The sequence below is a fragment of the Staurois parvus genome, unplaced genomic scaffold (assembly GCF_062004578.1).
Source record: "Staurois parvus isolate SC_StPar_1 unplaced genomic scaffold, SC_StPar_1.0 ptg000135l, whole genome shotgun sequence".
NCBI classification, from domain to species: domain Eukaryota; kingdom Metazoa; phylum Chordata; class Amphibia; order Anura; family Ranidae; genus Staurois; species Staurois parvus.
This window is the reverse complement of record NW_028317931.1, coordinates 2,885,090-2,907,135: the sequence shown is the minus strand read 5'-3', so window position 1 is coordinate 2,907,135 and position 22,046 is coordinate 2,885,090. Positions and strand designations below refer to the sequence as shown.

The following is a 22,046-nucleotide window of genomic DNA, read 5'->3' as shown; positions in this document are numbered from 1 at the left end:
TATAAATATAACAAGTTTATAAATAATGTAAATGAATAAATATAAACAGTTTATTAAAAAAGTGTATGAATAAAGTTTATAAATATAAACAGTTTATATTTATAAACTTTATTCATACACTTTTTTTATAAACTGTTTATATTTATAAACTTTATTCATACACTTTTTTTATAAACTGTTTATATTTATAAGCTTTATTTATACACTTTTTTTTATAAACTGTTTATATTTATAAACTTTATTCATACACTTTTTTTATAAACTGTTTATATTTATAAACTTTATTTATACACTTTTTTTATAAACTGTTTATATTTATAAACTTTATTCATACACTTCTTTTATAAACAGTTTATACATAAAAGTGTATGAATAAAGTTTATAAATATAAACAGTTTATAAAAAAAGTGTATGAATAAAGTTTATAAATATAAACAGTTTATAAAAAAAGTGTATGAATAAAGTTTATAAATATAAACAGTTTATACATAAAAGTGTATGAATAAAGTTTATAAATATAAACAGTTTATAAAAAAAAGTGTATAAATAAAGTTTATAAATATAAACAGTTTATACATAAAAGTGTATGAATAAAGTTCATAAATATAAACAGTTTATAAAAAAAAGTGTATAAAGAAAAGTATGTAAATAAATTTGTATGCAAATGATCGGCACCGTGGCTAAAATTGTTAGCACTTCTGCCTGGCAGTACTGGCGTCGTTGGTTCAAATTCCAACCACGGCACCACCTGCCTGGAGTTTGCTTGTTCTCCCTGTGCCTGCGTAGGTTTCCTCTGGGAACTCTGGTTTCCTCCCACACTCCAAAGACATGCTGGTAGGTAAATTGGTTCCCGTATGTGTATGTATGAATGCGATTAAGGGACTTTAGATTGTACGCCCCTTGAGGGTCAGGGACTGATGTGAATGTACAACATATATGTAAAGCGCTGCGTAAATTGATGACGCTATATAAGTACCTGTAACGAATAAAAATAATACATAAATACATTTTATTGCAAATCGAGCTATTGTCATGTAAAAGCAGGGGTGACATCAACATTGTGCTGCACATTGGGAGAGATTGGGAAGGACCCAGCAGGCCCACCCATTATAGATTGCCTGCAGAAAACTACAGGAGGGGGTACAAGCAGGGGCGGACTGACCATTTGGAAACTTGGGCAGTGCCCGATGGCCCAGGGTCAGTAGGGGGCCCCACGAGATGCCCCTGGTACCTTTTTCATAGGCTTTTTTGAGTTTGGGCAAGGACACAGGGGCCCCATGATCCCCTATTGCCCGGAGGCCCCATGAGTTGTCAGTCCGCCCCTGGGTACAAGACCAGTCACCCTGTACAAATAGAGGGAGCAGCAGAGACTGGTCTTTATTGCAGGAATCTCCTGTTAGTATAAAGACAAAGTTTCATGCTGGATTACTGTATACTGTAGCACACCAAGATCCAAGAATTCACCCATCTCTTGTATTTAGACAATACTTGCTTATCTTCGATTACAGCTTTAAAGGTTCTAAAGACAAAAGAGGTTTTTTGCCTTAATGAATTCTATGCATTAAAGCGTTTACGAAGGAATTTTTCTTTTTTAAATAACAAACAATGGTTTTGTACAAAGCAGCTCCAATCCTCCTCTTCTCACACCCCCCCCCCCCCTTTGAGTGCCCCCATAGCAAGCTGCTTGGTATGGGGGCACTCATGCGGGCTTGCTCCCAAGCTATGCTCTGTTTGTCTATTGACACATATGGTGTGGCTTGGCCCTTCCCACTCCCTCCTTATTGGCTGTGATTGACAGCAGCAGGAGTCAATGGCTCCCGCTGCTGTCTCTGAGCCAATGAGGAGGGAGAGAGCTGAAAGAGCTCATCAGTGAACACATCACTGAACACATGCACATCACTGAACTGAAATCGGGCTCAGGAAAGTAGAAGGAGGGGGTAGGGAGCTTTACACAGAAGGTTTTTAACCTCCTGCCTTTAGAACCATTTTAACCACTTCAATACTGGACATGTTCACACCCTTCCTGTCCAGGCCAATTTTCAGCATTCAGTGCTGTTGCACTTTGAATGACAATTGCGCGGTCATGCAAAACTGTACCAAAATTCTTTCTTTTTTTTTTTTTTTGAGACAGATAGAGATTTCTTTTTGTGGTATTTAATCACCACTGGATTTTTTAATTTTTTGCTAAACAAAGGAAAAAGAGCAAAAATGTTTAATTTTCGTTATAAAATTTTTCAAATTAGTACATTTTCTTCTTCACTGATGTACTCTGATGAGGTTGTACTGATGGGCACTAGAGAGGCTGCACTGATGGGCACTGATGAGGCTGCACTGATGGGCACTAGTGAGGCTACACTGATATACACTGATGAGGCTGCACTGATGGGCACAGAAGGACACTGATGAGGCAGCACTGATGGGCACTGATCAGCTGCACTGATGGGTACTGATGAGGAGGCACTGATGAGATGGCACTGATGGGCACTGATAGACAGCACTGATGGGCACTGATAGGCGGCACTAATGGGAACTGATAAGCAGCACTAATGGGCACTGATAAGCTGCAGTTATGGGGCTGCCCTGATTATCTGTGTAATGCGCCCTGTAAGCATTGCCGACTACTGGCTTTCATTTCCTCACATAGTGACAGCGCAACCACAGTGAGTGGCAAGCTTGTTTACATATGATCAGCTGTGATTGGACACAGCTACTCACATGGTAAAGGGATGCTGTGATTGGCCCTTTACCTCAATCTGTGATCAGCTGTGTCCAAAGGACAGAGCAGTCACAGTTCTCATGCTATGCCAGCCCCAGGGGGCATTGGAGAGGTGTGTTCTGGGAGGACAGCTATAGACACACTCCCAGAACAAGGTAGCCACATTGTAGCCATCTTTTGGCTATAGCATGGCATTGAGGTGATTAAGGTAAAAAGCTTCCACTGTTTTTGCTTCCTCTCCCTCCCTAAACACTTACCTGACAACACTCTCGATCACTCACTCAGAACTGTCCTGCCTGCAGCCCTGTTCTGCTCTCTCTTCATGCATCAACGGGCTTGGCTGAGAGCAGTGGGAGCCATTGGCTCCTTCTGCTGTCATTCAAATCCAGTGAGGAGGTAAAGGAGGGCAGGGACAAGTCCCGCTGTTTGTGTATATACATGCACAAAGCTCTGCAAGGGATCGAGTCTGCATGTCTGACTCCATAGCAAGTGGTTTGCTATGGGGGCAGATAGAGAAGGGGAGAAGCCAGAAGCTGGGGCCACTACTGCACAGAGCAGGTTATTTCAATTTTTAAAAATAGGAATTAAAACCCTTGTTATGTTTTTATTTTCTGTCTGTGTCCCTGAGAGTGGATAACTCTCTTTATTTTCCTGGTGAACATTGTCATTTGTGCTGAAAATGCGGGAAAGGGTAACATTTTGAGTTGTCACCTGAAAAACAGGAATAGCGGGGAAATATTCCAAATACTTCACCTGTTTCGGTAACAACTGGCTAAATATAGAGTTATCTCACCTACCTATCTAGAGACATTTGTGCTCATTTCATGATGTGTCTACAGGACAAGAAGTAATGTGAAATCCTCCACAGATTGAGGGAAAAAAAAAAAGCTAACGGGTTTTAACCATTTCCTACGCTATCCAAAATAAATAAAAGGAAAAAAGTGGCTGTAGATATACTTTAAGTGATAGAATTTGTCCCTTTGTCTATTCTGATCATTTTTTAAATTATTTTAACCACTTGCTGTCCAGCATATATATATATATATATATATACATGTATATATATATATATATATATATATATACCTACTGAACAGCAAGTGGTTATATCAGGATCATGGTGGCAGCTGCAACTATGATGCTGTTTTGATAATGTTTTTTTCTGCTGGTGATTGGCTTGTAAAAGTGACCTGGGAGGCTCTACTACGGCTTGGTCACTTTTTTGCTGCAGAGCCTACCCGGTCAATACAACTGCCCACAGAGAAGATGGAGGATCATCCATTCTATCATTTCCTCTGTGATGAATGAAGCCAGAAGTGATGAGGATTTCATCCCTTCTGGTTTCAGCGCTGTCATTCCCTTGCTATTACAGCCAAGGAAGCAGCTGATCAAACTGATCTGGGTTTGATCAGCTGCTTGGAGGACAGAAGAGGGATCAGGGGTCTAATAGACCCCTGATCTCTCCATATAGAGTACATGTCACTGCTAAAAGCTGTCACAAGGGGACTTGTTCACCCATTGTTCACCCATTGTTCACCCATTGTGATAGAAATAAAGTTGCATAAAAAAAATTGTAAAAAAAATTAATTTAGATTAAATTAATTTTAAAAATAAATAAATCACCCTTGTGTCCATGCGCAAATGCAAATATACAACAGTAATTGCACCACATGTGAGGTATCGCTGTGAAGCGTAATTGTAGTGCCATAGCTCATGTTTAACTTAAGTGTTGCCAATGGTCAACTTTAGGTATTTTTGCCATTATACAGACATTTTAAATCTTAACATATTTGGCATCTATTTACTTAATGCATACTTTTTATATTTTACCAAAAGTAGGGTATTATATTGGGTTTGTGTGCAAAAAAATTCATTTAAGTGTTTTTTTCCTAAAATTTGTGTAAGATAAATGGCTGTGCTAATATCATGTGTCATAAAACAGCCATCATTTAATTCTCTAGGGCATCTTCTTTCAGAAAATGGTGTCTTAAAGTGGAACCATAGGCTAATATTAAAAAAATCTGCTTCAACAAGTAAATAATTTAAAGCAAAGGGTTTATTTTATAATTTAGATCTGTTGTCTGACTATCCTGCCAGTGATTGCATTACCTCCTACAGGGTGAACATCAGGACTTTTTTTCAGCTGGAACTTGGTGGAACCTCTGGCTCAGGCCCTCTGCTCTCTACTCCCCACTATCACTTGTAAACACAGCAGTCCAGCTTCTGTGTTTACAAGTGACAGCTTGTTTACCAATGGCTCCTACAGATCTGATCTTCTGAGTGGCTCCCACTGAGTGCAGGATGGGGACACTGGAGATGCAGATGCCTGGGGTGCAGCGCGGATGCCGACACTCCCGATGGATGACCTCCCTGCAAGAGAGAGAGGCCGAGCCACCTATAGTGTGCAGGGAGGTACTAGAGCCAGCTGGATGCTTCAGCTTAATACAGCAACAAAAGTAAGACATATGGAAGACAATGGAGCTTTTTGGCAGGGGGAGAAGATGGGGCAGTGAGGGGGGGGGGGTTTGCATGCCAGGGTCAGAGCTGAAAAAAGGAGACAGTAAGTTGTGGCATGTAACGTACCGCATGGTTCTAACTGTCTGGTGATAGTTTACTCTGTTTATTGTCAGCTTAGATATTGTACTTGCACTTACTCCTACTGGATTGTTATATTTTCTTTCCAATACAGTATAGTGAGATGTGGATAGGGAAGTAGAAGTAAGCAACTGTGGAAGAAGGCTGAACTCTGCACCTAGCACTCCCCTGAACTCTGCACTCTGTGTGTAACCCCCCCTTTCCAAACTCTGCACTCTGTGTGCAACCCCCCCTTTCTAAACTCTGCACTCTGTGTGCAACCCAATGTAAATATAGTTGCTGGTTATTGGCTGCACTTTCCTCATGCTGTCACAGCATGAGGAAAGTACTACAGATAACTGAAGAAAGTCACAAAGAAGATCAACACTGATCATCAGGGCTTTGATGATCAGTGCCAAGCAGTGCCGCCCAGCAGTGCCTCCCACCAGTGCCCAGAAGTGCTTCCAAGCAGTGCCTCCCACCAGTGCCCATCAGTGTCTGCCAGTGCCACCCATCTGTGCCCATCAGTGCCAGCCATCAGTGCTGCCCAGCAGTGACACCCAGCAGTGCCCAACAATGCCGCCAGTCAGTGCTGCCAGTCAGCACCACCCATCAGTGCCGCCTATCAGTTACCATTATTGCTGCATCATCAGTGCCTCCTCATCAATGTCCACCAGTGCCACCTCATCAGTGCAGCCTTTCCATGCCACCTCATCAGTGCTCATCCGTGCTGCTTTTTTTTCAAATGTTTTGCTATCTCTTTGTTTATAGTGCAAAAAATAAAACACCCAGTGGTGATTAAATGCCACCATTTTATCTCTTATAATTAAGTATATTGTAGGGTTACAACTGGAACTTTGCAGAAACATTGCAATAACTTATAAACTCTATACAGCTATCATGGTATGAACTGAACCTAGAAACCAATCGGCTTCCATTTTTTTTTTGTCAAAGATTAACTGAACAAGCTAAAGTTAGAAGTTGATTGGCTATCGTGCACCTCTGTACCAGATTTTGCACTCTCCAATTTTAGTAAATCATCCCCCTTGTGTAAAAATTCCCATTGTGGTAGCACTTCAGTACAAATAAATGACAACCACTCCAACCTATTGCTGAGCGTCCATGTAAGGGATTTCCGGCAAGACGAATCGCGATCAGAAATGTGCATAGGAATTCCCAGAGAAGAATTACTGGTTGTGTGCATGCGCGCAGAAATGTCCACACGCACGGCGAAGATTGGTGCCAGACGGCCTATTTAAAGAGTGTCTCTGCCCATATTGAGTGCTGGCTGGTCTTCAGCTCCCCCATGTCCTGCTTGTTCCTGTATGATTCCTTTGTTGCTGACCCGGCTTGTTCCTCACCTGACTCTGATTGCTCTCCTGATACTGGTTGCTGACTTCGGCTCTGCTCCTGACCTTGGCTTTTCCTTCTGATTCTGTACCGTGCTGCCTGACTGTTGATGACCCTGGCTATTCCCATGACACTGCTCCTGTCTCTTACCCTCACTACCTGCCTTGCTCTGGTGCACGCCTGGCAATCTACAAGACCTGCTCTGCTTGTTACTACTGTGCCTGAATCAGAAGATCCTCAGTCTTCCAGAGTCATCATCTGCAAGAGCTGCAAACAACATCTATTGGCGCTCTTGTTTCCCTGGGTCCTAGACTCCCTCTGTTCCAACTTCAGTGGGGTCAGGGCTAGTGACACAAGTGAGGCCGACCTCGTCATTTCAGTCTCTCATCAGGTACATGACAGTCCAGTGTGTCCTTATAATTTTATTATACCATTATTATATATGTGCTTCAACTTTGGAGACTCTCAAAACTTTTAGAGATAGGGCTGCAGTACACTGGGGTGCCATGACATGGGCTCTGCAGCTTTTTGTTTGTTGACTTTTGACAGAGGTATAGACAGAGGTATAGTGCAGACTTATGTAACACTTATGTAACACAGCAGAATTTATGGCAGTATAATTTTAAACGCTTTACAGGCTGTTCACTTGATCCTCGACTATCTTCTCTTTGTGGGATAGTTACATAAATAATAATAAAAGGATTAGTCGGTCTTAACTCTAGTCCTTTCCTTTATCAAGGACCACATGATCAGTTGCCTATTCTTTTTAGCAATCAGTAGCACGTGGCCTGGTCAGTAAGGGGGGTAAAGCCTCTGGAGGGCAAGTGGTTAAAAAGACAATTGCGCTATCATGCAACACTGCACCCAAATTAAATTTACATCCTTTTTTCCCACAAAAAGAGCTTTCTTTTGGAGGTATATGATTGCCTCTGCATTTCTTATTTTTTGCGCTATAAACAAAAAAAAGACCAACAATTCTGAGAAAAAAACAATATTTTTTGACTTTTTGCTATTAAACATGTCCAGTAAAAAAAAAATTAAATCAAATTTTGTCATAAATTTAGGCCAAAATGTATTCTGCTACATGTTTTTTCTTAAAAATAACTGGTTAAAAAAATATAGAAGACAACAAGGTAGCCAAAGTGCAGGAATTAGTAAAAAACAAGAACCTTCATTCCACAAGAACTATCATTAAGGCTGCTGAATACTTATACCCACTAACCCGAGCCAGAACTTCATTATCAACTCTGGAGATTCCACCATTAGGAATTCGGAATAAGTACTTTTTATATTCTTTTGACTGTGGTTCATGTAGTAAACTGAGAGTGCTGAGTTAATTTTGCTTTAAAAAAACAAACATATTTATATATATATATATATATATATTTATATCTATCTATCTATCTATCTATCTATCTATCTATCTATCTATCTATATATATATCTATATATATAGATAGATATATATAATGTTTGGGGGTTCTAAGTAGTTTTCTAGCCAAAAAATGAAGATTTTTCCAAGATTATTCCAAGAATGTCAGAACTGTCCCAGACTGGAACTGGTTAAGTGTATGTACACACCAACAAAGAACTTCTCCTATTTGTTCCCTTTGGATATGTTAAATATACCATTTAAAGTGTCTCATGATATCTGTGCAAAAATACTGTTGATTTTGCCAATATGTCATTGATTCATGGGTTAACACGTTGTGTTCATTGATGTTTTAGAGTAGTGTATGGGAACCACATTTTGTGTCTCCTTCATCATTTTCAGACTAGGTTCAATTTTCGAGGTCGAAACACTGGTTCCTTCCTATCAGGTGTTTAAATATTTGTAAATATACTGAGAATTTTTTCAAATCCTTCCTGCCTTCTGCATCAAGTATACATAGTAGAAGTACATTCATATAAACCTCCTGTTACCTTTAACACCTAATCAAACATTGACTGTAAAGTTTAGGATGGATTAACAAAAATAAACAACTGACTGATCGGGTTTATGGAATAATGGTGCTAAATTGGTAAAATCACAAACCACTTTATGTAATGTTTATGCAATAATACGCTTTTGTTTGATGATTATTTTTTGGATTATTAGTTCATATAAAGTAAAGGTCATATACTGTATGTGTTTCTATGTACTTATGTGTTTCTATGTACTGTTCCTTAAGAAAACAAGAAAGAAAAGGGAATATGTTTACCACAATGTTATTTGTTCCTCAACTACAATCCTTACAAATGCGTGTAAATAAAGAACTCATTCAGGCTGCTCTCAGGACATCAGGAAAGCTTAATTAAAACTGTGAATATAGCCTGAAAGTAGTTTACTCTGCAGAAGTTTGTGCCAATGACAGCAGACACTGACAGTTTATAAACTCCAGAAATAGCAGATCCATACACAAGGCATTACTGCCAAAAAATATGCAGTGAAAAGTACTATTCCAATGACAACAGAGGAAATGATTGATCATTCTACATAAACAACAGCGCACCATGGTTTTATGGGTGGAAGATATTTAGATTTAGAAAAAGAATTTTCTTATATTCTGTACCTAGACCTAACTGAATGAAGCCTAGCTTTAGGTGTGCTGTTTTGTGGTCATACCTTGCTTTGGATAAATGTCAGGGAAGTCATGCCCATACACAAAATGAAGCATCAGAGTGCATAGAGGTGTGCAAGCTGGCAAATGGGTGTTTATGCATGTGGTGATGCCAAACAGACTATTTAAACAGAGCTGTGGCACTGGTTCCTTGCTGTCTGGTCTATAGGGATTCCCATGCTACCTGCAACTTGCTCTTGTGTTTGACCATCTGTTGCTGAGCTAGCCTCCCTCTGACTACTTCTGAACTCCTTCTGCACCGACCCTGGCTCATCTCTGGAACATGTCTCTACCTTCTTCTTGTACCTGACTTGTCCTACTGTTGTTGATTCCAGCCGGAACCTAACTAATCTCTTCTCTTCCTGCATTAGCCCCTTCACGCTTAAGGGTAAAACAAATCTTAATGCCTAAGTCAAATTTTACAACTTTGACATGTGTTAGTAAAACCGTACATATCAGGGGTGGACTGGCCATTCGGAAACTCGGGCACTGCCCGGGGTCAGTAGGGGGCCCCATAAGATGCCCCTGGTACCTTTTTAATAGGGTTTTTTGAGTTTGGGCAAGGACACAGGGGACCCATGATCCCCTATTGCCCAGAGGCCCCATGAGTTGTCAGTCCGCCCCTGATACATATCATCACAACTACTTTGTACATCCAAGTGGATTATACCTTGTTTTTATTTCAGGACAGATTGGGCTTTTATTTGGTGGTAAATGGTAATGGATATCTCCTGATTTTTTTTTTATCATCAAAGGAAAACTGGCCCAAAATAGTAAAAAAAAATAATTTTAACTGTGTGTTTCTTGTTGCTACCATAACCTACCACCAAAGAACAACCCAAAATAAATTTTCCAGCTCTTGACGATCGCAGTGATACCATATATGTGTATTTTATTTGTTGTTTGTACCTGTACTACAGCCAAGAAACAATAGTGCACATTTTGTTTTCTTTACCTAAAACACACTGACACTGATACTAATTAGAAAAAAAAAATCCTGACCTTTGACCCTGACCTTAACCCAAACACTAACCCTGGCACTGAACTAGATCAAACCTTGATCTAGGTATTTTTTCTTTATTTTTAAATATTTCTTTATTTATATTTTTTTTTTCATTATAAACTGTTTTTTTTCTCTCTGCAAGGAGAGATAGATAGATGCAATTATCACTCTTCTCCATTCAGAGAGATAGATGCAATTATCTCTCTTCTATATTCAGAGAGAAAAAAACCAAGGTGGGTGGGCTTCACAGTGACTGATCACTGTGATAGCCAAACAGAGGCTATCACAGTGATCATGTGACACAGAATTGGGAGTCACGGGTCCCGATTGTTAGAACAGGATCCAGGGCTCTCAGTGACACCCCGGTCTTTGTGCTGGGAGTGCACTCTGCGGCGTGCTCCTAGCACAAAGACAGGTACGCAAATATGCGGCCCTACGGAAAAAAGTTCAGTTCTGTGAGGCCGCATATTTGTGTTACATCGCTGTCAAGATGTTAACCTAATCCATCCATCGGTTACCGACCTGGCTAGTCTGACCTTGCTTACATGCTTACATTCAGGTCCATAAATATTGGGACATCGACACAATTCTAACATTTTTGGCTCTATACACCACCACAATGGATTTGAAATTAAATTAACAAGATGTGCTTTAACTGCGGCTGTCAGCTTTAATTTGAGGGTATTTACATCCAAATCAGGGGAACGGTGTAGGAATTACAACAGTTTGCATATGTGCCTCCCACTTGTTAAGGGACCAAAAGTAATGGGACAGAATAATAATCATACATCAAACTTTCACTTTTTAATACTTGGTTGCAAATCCTTTGCAGTCAATTACAGCCTGAAGTCTGGAACGCATAGACATCACCAGACGCTGGGTTTCATCCCTGGTGATGCTCTGCCAGGCCTCTACTGCAACTGTCTTCAGTTCCTGCTTGTTCTTGGGGCATTTTCCCTTCAGTTTTGTCTTCAGCAAGTGAAATGCATGCTCAATCGGATTCAGGTCAGGTGATTGACTTGGCCATTGCATAACATTCCACTTCTTTCCCTTAAAAAACTCTTTGGTTGCTTTTGCAGTATGCTTTGGGTCATTGTCCATCTGCCCTGTGAAGCGGCGTCCAATGAGTTCTGAAGCATTTGGCTGAATATGAGCAGATAATATTGCCCGAAACACTTCAGAATTCATCCTGCTGCTTTTGTCAGCAGTCTCATTATCAATAAATACAAGAGAACCAGTTCCATTGGCAGCCATACATGCCCACGCCATGACACTACCACCACCATGCTTCACTGATGAGGTGGTATGCTTAGGATCATGAGCAGTTCCTTTCCTTCTCCATACTCTTCTCTTCCCATCACCCTGGTACAAGTTGATCTTGGTCTCATCTGTCCATAGGATGTTGTTCCAGAACTGTGAAGGCTTTTTTAGATGTCTTTCGGCAAACTCTAATCTGGCCTTCCTATTTTTGAGGCTCACCAATGGTTTACATCTTGTGGTGAACCTTCTGTATTCACTCTGGTGAAGTTTTCTCTGGAAGAAGCACAAGCACATCTTGTTTGTTTCATTTCAAATCCATTGTGGTGGTGTATAGAGCCAAAAATGTTAGAATTGTGTCGATGTCCCAATATTTATGGACCTGACTGTATATCTGCCAACCTGGTGATTACTGATCAGACATCCTCCAGATAGGTTTCCCGCCCGCCAACTTCATATCTGTTAACCTTCCATCAGCCAGTCAAGTGCCTGCTGATCACCCACCTTCCAGCCTAGTGCCTGCTGTTGTTCACCTGCTTCCAGCCAGTGGCCACCTAGCTCCTTTCAGGCATCTCGCCAATCTTGTTAAGTATCAGCGGCCATGAACTGCTTCTGTTGTCCAGCTTGACTCTGTGGATGCAGCTGTTGAAAGAACCAACAGGCACTTGTGCCACTCCGTGCCTTTGCGCCTCCTGTTACTTTACCAGAAAGCCTCGAATCAGAGGTTTAAGAGAGGCTTTCCTCATTGCATCAAGCTCCTCTGCCAGACACCATCAGACACGTGAAAATATAATACAATATATGGCCAAAATAGTGTGGACCCATAACCATCACACCTACTGTATATGGAGTGTGCCCCACCTCAATCTTTGTTTTGATAATAGTCTCCTTTCTCCTGGAATGTTTTTTTCACAGGATTTTGGAGTGTATTTGTGGGAATGTATGCCCAAAAGGAAAGCCAAAAGGACATTTGTGAGGTCAGGTATTGTTGCAACAGAAAAAGCCTTCCTTGTACCATTTCCCCCAGAGAAAAATTGCACATTTGAGAAAAACAAGAAAAAACAATGGCGCTGCCAAGTCCAAGTAATACTTTCAGAGTCAATAGCTTTTAAGTGTTTTATCCAACATCCTAAAACCTTGGAAGTGGAGAAACTAAAATAATACTTTAAATGTGCCTCAACAGAATAGTATTAAAATATGAAAAATGTTTTGTAACATCATTAAAATAGGGTTAAAATCATACATCAGAGTATATTGGATGCCATATAATTTCAACTGTGAAATACACATAATTGTAATTTCAAAGACTGGTGTAGTGGATCGATGCATCCAGAGTCTCCCAAGAGTAATGCAGTTTAATTTATTACAATTTACAACTCTCCAATAACTACCAAGGACTAATAACTATCTCTAAATGCAAATATTTAAAAAAACAACTTTACCATCTATACAACCAGGTCCAGATGTGCAAGAAACAAACACCACTTTATTATTAAAATACAAAATTTAAACCACTGATCATTCATAGAAAAATAAGCTCAAAACCAAACAAAAACCCCCAGGGGGGTAATAAAATAGTAATTATTCCAGAAAATAGCTTATCTGTTAATAAATAAAATGCACTATATTTGTTCTAACTTTATATCATTGACAGGTAGTAACCTTTGAATACAGTTTGTAGGCTGGCTATAACCTTCATTATGAAAGCCATTCGCTGCACAGGAGGTACAGTACTGTGCAAAGGTCTTAGGCAGGTGTGGAAAATGCTGTAAATTAAGAATGCTTTTAGAAATAGAAGTGTTAATATTTTCTTTTTAGCAATTAACAAAATTGAAAGTAAATAAACAGAAGAAAAATCCAAATCAAATCAATATTTGGTGTGATCACCCTTTGCCTTCAAAACAGCAAAAAAAATGCATAAAAATTGCAGCAAGTGCTTTGGACTGATAAGTCAAAATTTTAAATATTTGGCTGTAACAGGAGGCAGTTTGTTCACCAGAGGGCTAGAGAGTGATATATTAATAATAATGGGGGAGGTTCCTTGCAGGTTTAGGGCTGCATTTCTGCAAATGGAGTTGGAGATTTGGTCAGGACCAATGGTGTCCTCAATGCTGAGAAATACCAGCAGATATTTGTCCATCATGCCATACCATTAGGGAGCTGTGTGATTGGCCCCAAATGTATTTTACAGCAGAACAATGACCCCAAACATACAACAATGCCATTTAAGTCCTTCCAGCATATATGGGGAAGCCTACCCCACCTCCACCTAAGAACTGTACTTGAATCACCTCCAGCAGATCATCCCCCGCAGCTATCACCTTTTGTATCACCTCCTTCTTCCTTTAGATTGTAAGCTCCATGAGCCGGGCCCCCCACATTCCTTCTGTACTGAAATGTATTGTAATTGTACTGTCTCCCTTTTATTGTACAGCGCTGCGCAAACTGTTGGCGCTATATAAATCCTGTATAATAATAATAATAATAATAATAATATGCGTACCTAAAGATAAACAGAGCTGTACCAAGAGCAGCGCACCCTTGTGTGCTCCCAACACAGTTATTGGCAGCTAATGGAAAGCTCCCAATCTATACTTATAATCTGGAGCTTTCTGATCATGTTACCACTGTGACAGCCAATCACAGTGGTCACATGATCAGAAACTCCACTCCATCTACCACTCCATCTACCACCATCTGAAACCCCATAAAGAGACAGGATCTGTCGGTGCCAAGGGGTTAAGAACTATCTTCAGTGTAAAGAAGAAAAATGAGTCCTAATAGTAATGGTTTGACCCCCACAGAGCCCTGATCTCAACATCATTGAGTCTGTCTGGGATTACATGAAGAGACAGAAGCATTTGAGGCATCCTACATCCACAGATCTGTGGTTAGTTCTTGAAGATGTTTGGAACAGCCTACCTGCCGAGTTCCTTCAAAAACTGTATGCAAATGTACTAAGAATTGATGCTGTTTTGAAGGCAAAGGTGGTCACTCTAAATATTGATTTGATTTGGATTTCTGTTCTCTTCATTTACATTCCATTTTGTCATATGATAAAAATAAACTATTATCACACCTATTTCTGACAGTATACTTAATTTACAACATATTTTTACACCTGCCTAAGACTCTTGCACAGTACAGTAGCTGTATTTTATATACAGATCTTGCATATAATTATCAACCATCCACAGATAATATTATTCACCATGTAGTAGAATGCATCAGTTTATGTTGAATTCATTCATTCCATATATAACAGCTACTGTTCTATGAATTTCATGCATATACTGTTATCAACATGCAATTTATTTTTAGGTTATTTCCACTTGAAGTAAACTGATGAATGCAGTCCATCCTTGCCTCAATGTACCCACCTGTGGTTTATTGGAAGAGTTCAACATTCCAAATGATAAAGTGTTCAATTTAATTCTGGTGCTTCTTGAGTCTAAACCTCAGCTTGTATTAATCCATTAGATCAAAACAACAGCATTTTCCTGTAATGTGTGTAAGTCTCAGAACAATGCATTCTCTAAAAATCACTGCTTAGGGGAATGACAGAGCCAATATAGCGTAATTCAAACCTTCATATTGCTGCATCAAGATCCAACATAAGCAACATACAGTCCAAGACTGGTCAGCTGACAATCAAACAAATAACATCCTGGGGGTTAAGTAATTGATCAACCTTGACCGGTTTCCCAGGCTGGATCTGCTACATCAAGAGGGATTGTGTAAACTTTCCATGTCAGTGAGCATGGTATTTAAACTTGTCATGGTGAGTAAACATGATGCTTAAACCTGTAGACAATTGTCTAAATTGTTTTTGTATGCTGTAGCATTATACGTACCCTTTTATTAAAAACAGCTAAAATCAATAATTTGGATGGATGTGTTACTTCTCAGTCATGTAGTGTATATATAGCAATTTCTGACCATGCCTGACTCTAGTGGGTATTTATGTGGTCAACGCAGACCTTAGTATTTTGGTATATGTGTAGCGCTCACCCCCAAAGTCAGTAACTAATCCAAGAGCTTTTTTTTTCTTGTTTAATTTAGGGCATAAACATCTTGGATAGGGTTTAGGGGTATATGAGATGCCCAACTGGACTTGCAGTTATAACTCTGAGGGTAACTTCCTCATTATGTACAATAAAGTAGATCCTGAACTTTATACTTCAGCCAGAGTGGCACAGTCTCTCAACAGGATCCTAAAATCAATGAAGTCCATCGCTGTCCGCATGTGTCCCTTCGAGCCCAATGTGAGGGCCACTAGAGAATTTTTAGAAGTTATTAACACCAAGAAAATCCGTACCACCAATAGTAATTGTGAAATAACTGTAGATGTGAGGCATGACAAGTCTGAGCCAGTAGTAGACATACCGTTCGGAGCTTTTCAAATTTCAGAGCCCTGATGCGATCCACCAGCTCCAGAGAGGGGAAAGTTTTTTACCATCAAGGATTTTCTATCTACACATCCCTGGAAGGGGATCTCTGACTTTCTGGATCCCATTTTCACCACATGAGGGCGCTTCTTCCTCATTTTCTTCAGTTCCAGTCCATATTCTGACCAGAGAGAGGGGGGTCTTCAGAATAATTACACACCGCATATTTTGAATGTGCTTCTGGTTAGTGTGCATTTCTATCATATGCACTGGAAACGCAGAGAGCACTTTCACAGAACTTTTATTGCACTTCAGTTCCATTTTTATATTTATTTTTATTTTACCATATTGTTTGTGCATCTGTATCATTGGTACCTTTCATTTGTCAGCGCTGCATTTTACGTTTAAAGCAATAGTACAGTCTCTGTGAGGAGCACCTGGTCCCCTCTGAGTGAATTCCCTTCCGACCCCAGCTAGAAATGCCCATCCACCTGGCTGTCTTTTGAAGAATTTCCTGGAGTAAGAGATTCCAAGACAGGCATTCAGCACTGGTTTAGGGAGAACTGGTTAAGTATTGCACCTAGCAGCCCTCTCTCCTGTAGGCCCCAAGGCGGGAAAGATGTACTCACAATGTCCGTGTATCCTTTGGCTCTGGATAAACTGTAGTCTGGCCTCTCACTGAGCCTTCAGCCTGGGACTGGCTAGACTGCCATGAATATGCAGATCCAGGTCTCCACCCAACAACCAATATCTTCTGGAAGCTGCCATGGACCTCCAGAACCAGGGGGAGGTGATAGAGGCCCAACCTGCTGAGTCATCCAGTCTAACCTGGACTTGACTCCTACTCAGACATGCTCAATCCAACTACTAAGTGAGACATTAAATTTCTCTAACTCTTTAGCAACAGTAGCGGGTGCTATATATGTTTGGATGTGTGAGGTGGAGGCAGAAAAATAGGAATGAAAGACATTGTTCACCTTTACTAAAAAAAATGCCTATACAGGCAAGGGGTACCTGTAGATAAGAACAAACTGTTCAGCTCTGACAAAATTTGAAAAATGCCTTGCTATTGCTGTAGGATATTTATGTACCTCTTGAAGAATGACTAAAAACAGTCAGAGATGGCATCATGCCATCTTGCCTTATTGACAGAATGTTGCCAAGAGAGTTCTCTTTCTGTTCACCTGCATCATCACAGAAGCAGGGGCAAGCTGACCATTCGGGAATTGCCCGAGGGCCCGGGATCAGTAGGGGCCCGGTGAGAGGCTCACTGGCACAATTCATTAAGCGGTATCTTACCGCATCCAAGTATGTGGTAGGATACCGCGTAGCATTTTTTAAAAAAAACTTTGAATTCACCAAAAAATGCTACTAGAATACTGCATGAGTTATTTTATCAAGTCATGAGGTATTTTAGTAGTGAAAACCATGTGTTAATGTTTCAGCTGTCAGTGAGGTTCCCCACTGACAGCTGAATGTAAATGAAAGAATTGACTGCAATTACAAAAATAATTTAAAAAAGGTGTGGGGTACCCCTTCTATCCATACCAAGCACTTCAGGTCTTGTCATGGATTTTGAGGGGAAACCCCGTGCCAACATGTAAAAAACAATGGCGTGGGGGTCCGCCCCAAAATCCATACCAGACCCTTGTCCGAGCATGCAGCCCGGCAAGTCAAGAAAGGGGGGGGGATGAGCGAGCGCCCCCCCCCCCTCCTGAACCATACCAGGCCACATGCCCTCAACATGGGGGGAGTGCTTTGGGGCGGAGGGGGCTCCCCCCCAAAACACCTTCCCCCCATGTTGATGAGGACAAGGGCCTCTTCTGCACAACCCTGGCTGATGGTTGTGGGGGTCTGCATGTGGGGGGGTTTATCAGAATCTGGAAGCCCCCTTGAGCAAGGGGGACCCCAGATCCCGCCCCCCCTATGTAAATGAGTATGGGGTACATGGTACCGCTACCCATTCACAAAAAAAGTGTGTAGTGTGAAAAAAGGCAGGAGACAGTTTTTGACAAGTCCTTTATTAAAAGAAGAAAAATAAAATAATGTCCCCCAAAGTAGATCCAACATCAATCATGATGCCCGCCGCCAATGCTACCCAAAAAAGAAGGAAAAAATAAAGCTTCACTCCCAATGCTGGCTCCTGGTTGTCTGACTGCTCCACTGGCTTGACAGTTCTTAAATATGTAAGGGGCGGGGCCACCAGGGACATCACATGTGTGACCCCGCCCCTTGTGGCATCATCAAGCGGGGCATGCTGGGTCAATGATGTTACGAGGAGGTGGGGCCACATGAGTGATGTCACTGGATGGCCCGCCACTTACATTTTTAAGAACTGTCAAGCCAGCAGAGCAACCACTGTTGGTTGAGGGGCGGAGCTGGGTGTTCTGATCTGCATAAAAAGTTTTGAAGGCGGAGTGAACGTGGCTGGGTGCTCTCTTTTCCGTACTGCAAGCTTTGGGAGGCGGAGCAAGGCTTGCGCAGGGAGGTACAGAAGTCACTAAATACCAGCCGTGGTCTGTATCAACGCTGGTGTGAGCTCCTACAGGAAAGTAATGTGACCAGCGCTGAAGAGTTTGATTGGACAATCAATGAGCTCAGAAATTCCTTGAGGAGCATAGAATGGGATCTGGAAGATTTAGAAGAGACCATAACAAACCCAAAAAAGTTTAAAATTTTGGAAGCTGAGCTGACCGAAAGAAAGAACTTTGTGGAGAAGACGAGAAGTTCACTTAAGCATCCATAGACATACCGCACTATTGGCCCTCTCTGTTTTTTCTGAGCTCCTCTGGGAGCCAGGTGCATCTACAGAGTGGTCATCACCTAAAGAGAAGGCTGTATGCAGATTATGGGATAACGAAGGGGACCTGACCAGACCTGACCAGACCTCTGATGACATATTGGAAGTCTCTATAATATATAAAGGCGCATAAAGGTTGCGCATCTGGTGAGTGCGTAATCTGTATCCTCACTGTCTCACCACGTGCACAGTCTATGTTGTTTGGAAGTCCATGGATCGATTGGGATCTTGTTCACATTTTTCACGTTGGACTTATCTGTGGACACAGTAGTTTCTTCCTCACATTATATTAGCCACCGTATAGTGGCATATATATGAGTGCACAGCATCACTTTATGTTTTTTGCATGATTTTATACATGTATATATATGTTCATTTATTTGTACTCTAGCGCTGCACCTTTTTGTATATTATTGTGTATTGGAAGGTTTTATATGGTGCCTTTGGTGTACAGCTGCTATTATTTAGAAGGCGCTCACTTACTTACACGTTTTTAATACATTGATGATGCTTCCCTGTCTTTTTATTTCAATTTCAAAATAAATTGAACAATACGTTCACCTTTAAAAAGATAAATAATGCACATTTTTGCAGGTAAAAATTGTGCATTCATTTTTTTTCTCTTGGCTGCCTGTACAGCATTGCACCCGCGATCGGCAGATTGTGTGTGCAATGCCAGGCTCAATGGACTATGAGGGCACTTCACAGTTCAATGAGAACTACAAGCCATCAGCTGCAATGAAGGTACTTGTAGGTATTCATTCACAGAACTCTGTTATTGAATGACGCAACTGTGTGGGCGGAGCTCTGCACAGCTGCGCTGTTTTCAAATTGTGATAACGGGAATGGGGAGAAGGCCTCCCTCCTGCTATCGCAAGGAGGAAGCAGATCCGGGGGCGTGGTAGTGGATTCTCAACATGTTAAATGTTACGCCCTAAATACAGGTGTAACAAATAACATGTTGAGAAAGGTGAGCTTATCCTTTAATCTATGAACAACACAACATTATTTGCTTTTAAAGCACTCATACACATAATCCCTAACTATATAAACAATCACTTTAGCCAAATCATATTGCTACCCGCATCCTCCACCATATATACATTAGTTATACTCTTGCTCTACAGTTTTATACAAATGGAAGAAAAAGTTACTATTTGCAATATGTAAAGCAAACCACAAAAAAAAAAAAAGAAACAGTAGCCATAGTCTTTATCAGTGCATACATCTTATAAAGGACTGTGTTTGTACTGTCAGATTTGTCCTGCTGATAGCAGTGTCCTCTACCCAAGAAAATTGCTAGAGAACTATGCTGATATTCTATTCCAAGGTTGTATTTCATGAAAGATTCTGGTTAGTGGTTACAATTTTTACTAATGACAGGTGCACTTAAAAAACTGCCATGCTAAACCAGGGTTCCATGGAACCCTAATGTTCCTTCAGAGGTTGCTAGGGGTACCTTGAGCAATGAGCAGTTTCTGTCTTTTAGATAAGTTCCCACTGTCACTATTGATCATTTTAGCTATATGTAAGGGGGTAATTCTTCCCAATGACCACAAGTGTAAGGAGCATTCTTCCCACTGACCAATACACTTACTGTATGAATCATGAGTTGTAGATATAGTAATTTTTTAGCAGGGGTTCCCTGAAAACAGTTATTTCAAGGTTTCCTCTGTTTTGAAAAGGCTGAGAAAGAATGTTGTAAACTATTGGAAACCATATAGATCTCAACTGTTTCTAAGGCTGTCCCTTTGTCCTTCCTTCCTCTTCAGTTGTCCTTCATTTTAGACCTCTATAAATGTTATAGCACAGTAAACCTTTCATTCAGCCTCTAAATTATTGCTGTTGTTATTTTGAAAGAGCCCATAAAAGAAGATGTAGTAGTGAAAAAAGCACTTTCGGCTTTAACCAATCATTTTTTTGGATGTTAATTCTTTATGGTCCACATAACGGGGGCATGGCGGTGGTGTGCTCTTTGCTTATATATTTTCCACTGTCCTGCTTTCTCATCTCAGAAAAAAAATGGAAGGCTTGAAACTGGTATTAAAAATGATTCTATTTTAAATACAGCGTACTTCCAAACCATATTTTATATTATAAAAGACATTTAGCTGTTTGCAGCAAAAAAGTAAGAAAGAAAGAAACAGTTTTCCTGAAATTCAGGTTCTACCAGATGAAATGAATTCTTAACACGAGCACAGCATTGTTTAGATCTATGCACAGAGCAAGATATATGATATTCATATAAACTTTTCAATCACTACATGAATTAAGTCTTACCTCTCAAGTTCAGGGTCTCCATGGAGGGTCGAACATTTCACAGCATAGATGGACCACCATTTTATGTGCCTCACTTTATAGACTTTCCCAAATCCGCCTAAAGCTATTGGAGTCCAATCTTTCTCGAAATCTTCTTTCTTAAATTGGGTCAGGTTGCGGATCTGTTCACCCCCTGCATTAGCCATGGCAGCAAAGTAAGAAGCATCCAGTCTCTCTTGTACATTTGGTCAGACTTGTATCTCTGCTGAAGTGTGTGTGCTTTTTAAAAGCTCTGCTTCCTGGTTGAGAGCTACCTGTCTTACACATAGAAGGAGGGCCCAGCACTATAATGCAGGCAGAGTTCCATCCTATAATAATACTTTCATATAAATTTCACAATCCCCAGGTATGTTGACTGTGCAGTCTACAACCTATTAAATAAAAGTTTCCCTTGTTCTTTAATCCTTCCATCACACAGAGATGTTCAGAGCATTGTGAAGATGACTCACTGATTATTTACCAGAGATAAATGCTTTCACTGTTTTTTTTTTTTTTTTCAACTCTATATATAAAACTGAAAAACGAAATTAAAAATGCAAATTTAAAGGACATATTTTTATCCAATAAAGATATACACTTTTGTCTATAGAGATGTCAAGCATTGCATTGCTATATATATATTACTGTGCAAATGTTTTAGGCAGGTGTGAAGAAATGCTGTAAAGTAAAAAAGCTTTCACAAATATGTATTTTAATTGTTTATCTTTATCAATGTACAACATGCAAACAGATTAACTTCTAAATCAAATTGATATTTGGTTTGACTACCCTTTGACTTTAAACCAGCAACAATTTTTACATTTGCACACTTTGTACACTTGCGCAAAGTCAGGGATTTTGTAGAATTAGAGTCGTGTCTGAGTAATCAATTATACAAGGCAGATGCTAATGATCATCAATGTCATATGTGGGTTGAAACACAATCATTAACTGAAACAGCTGTGCAGGAGGCCTAAAACCAGGTGAGGAATAGCCAAACTCTGGCACTATGGTGAGGCTGTGGAAGAGTTTCATGTCACAGGTCATACACCACGGCAAG

The 22,046-nt window shown here is 40.4% G+C and overlaps 1 protein-coding gene and 1 pseudogene across 1 annotated transcript in view; one reads left to right on the top strand and one right to left on the bottom strand.

Annotated features, from left to right (window-relative positions):
* ANKK1 (ankyrin repeat and kinase domain containing 1) overlaps window positions 1-21,356 on the bottom strand; it is a 111,420-nt gene extending 90,064 nt beyond the window's left edge. The window contains exon 1 of the mRNA XM_089673076.1: window positions 20,969-21,356. Within this exon, the coding sequence (XP_089529202.1) occupies window positions 20,969-21,153 (185 nt within the window). The 5' untranslated portion in view covers window positions 21,154-21,356. The remainder of the gene's footprint in view (window positions 1-20,968) is intronic.
* LOC149465987 (large ribosomal subunit protein mL53 pseudogene) lies at window positions 15,601-15,918 on the top strand (annotated as a pseudogene).
* Window positions 21,357-22,046: the final 690 nt, after the last annotated feature.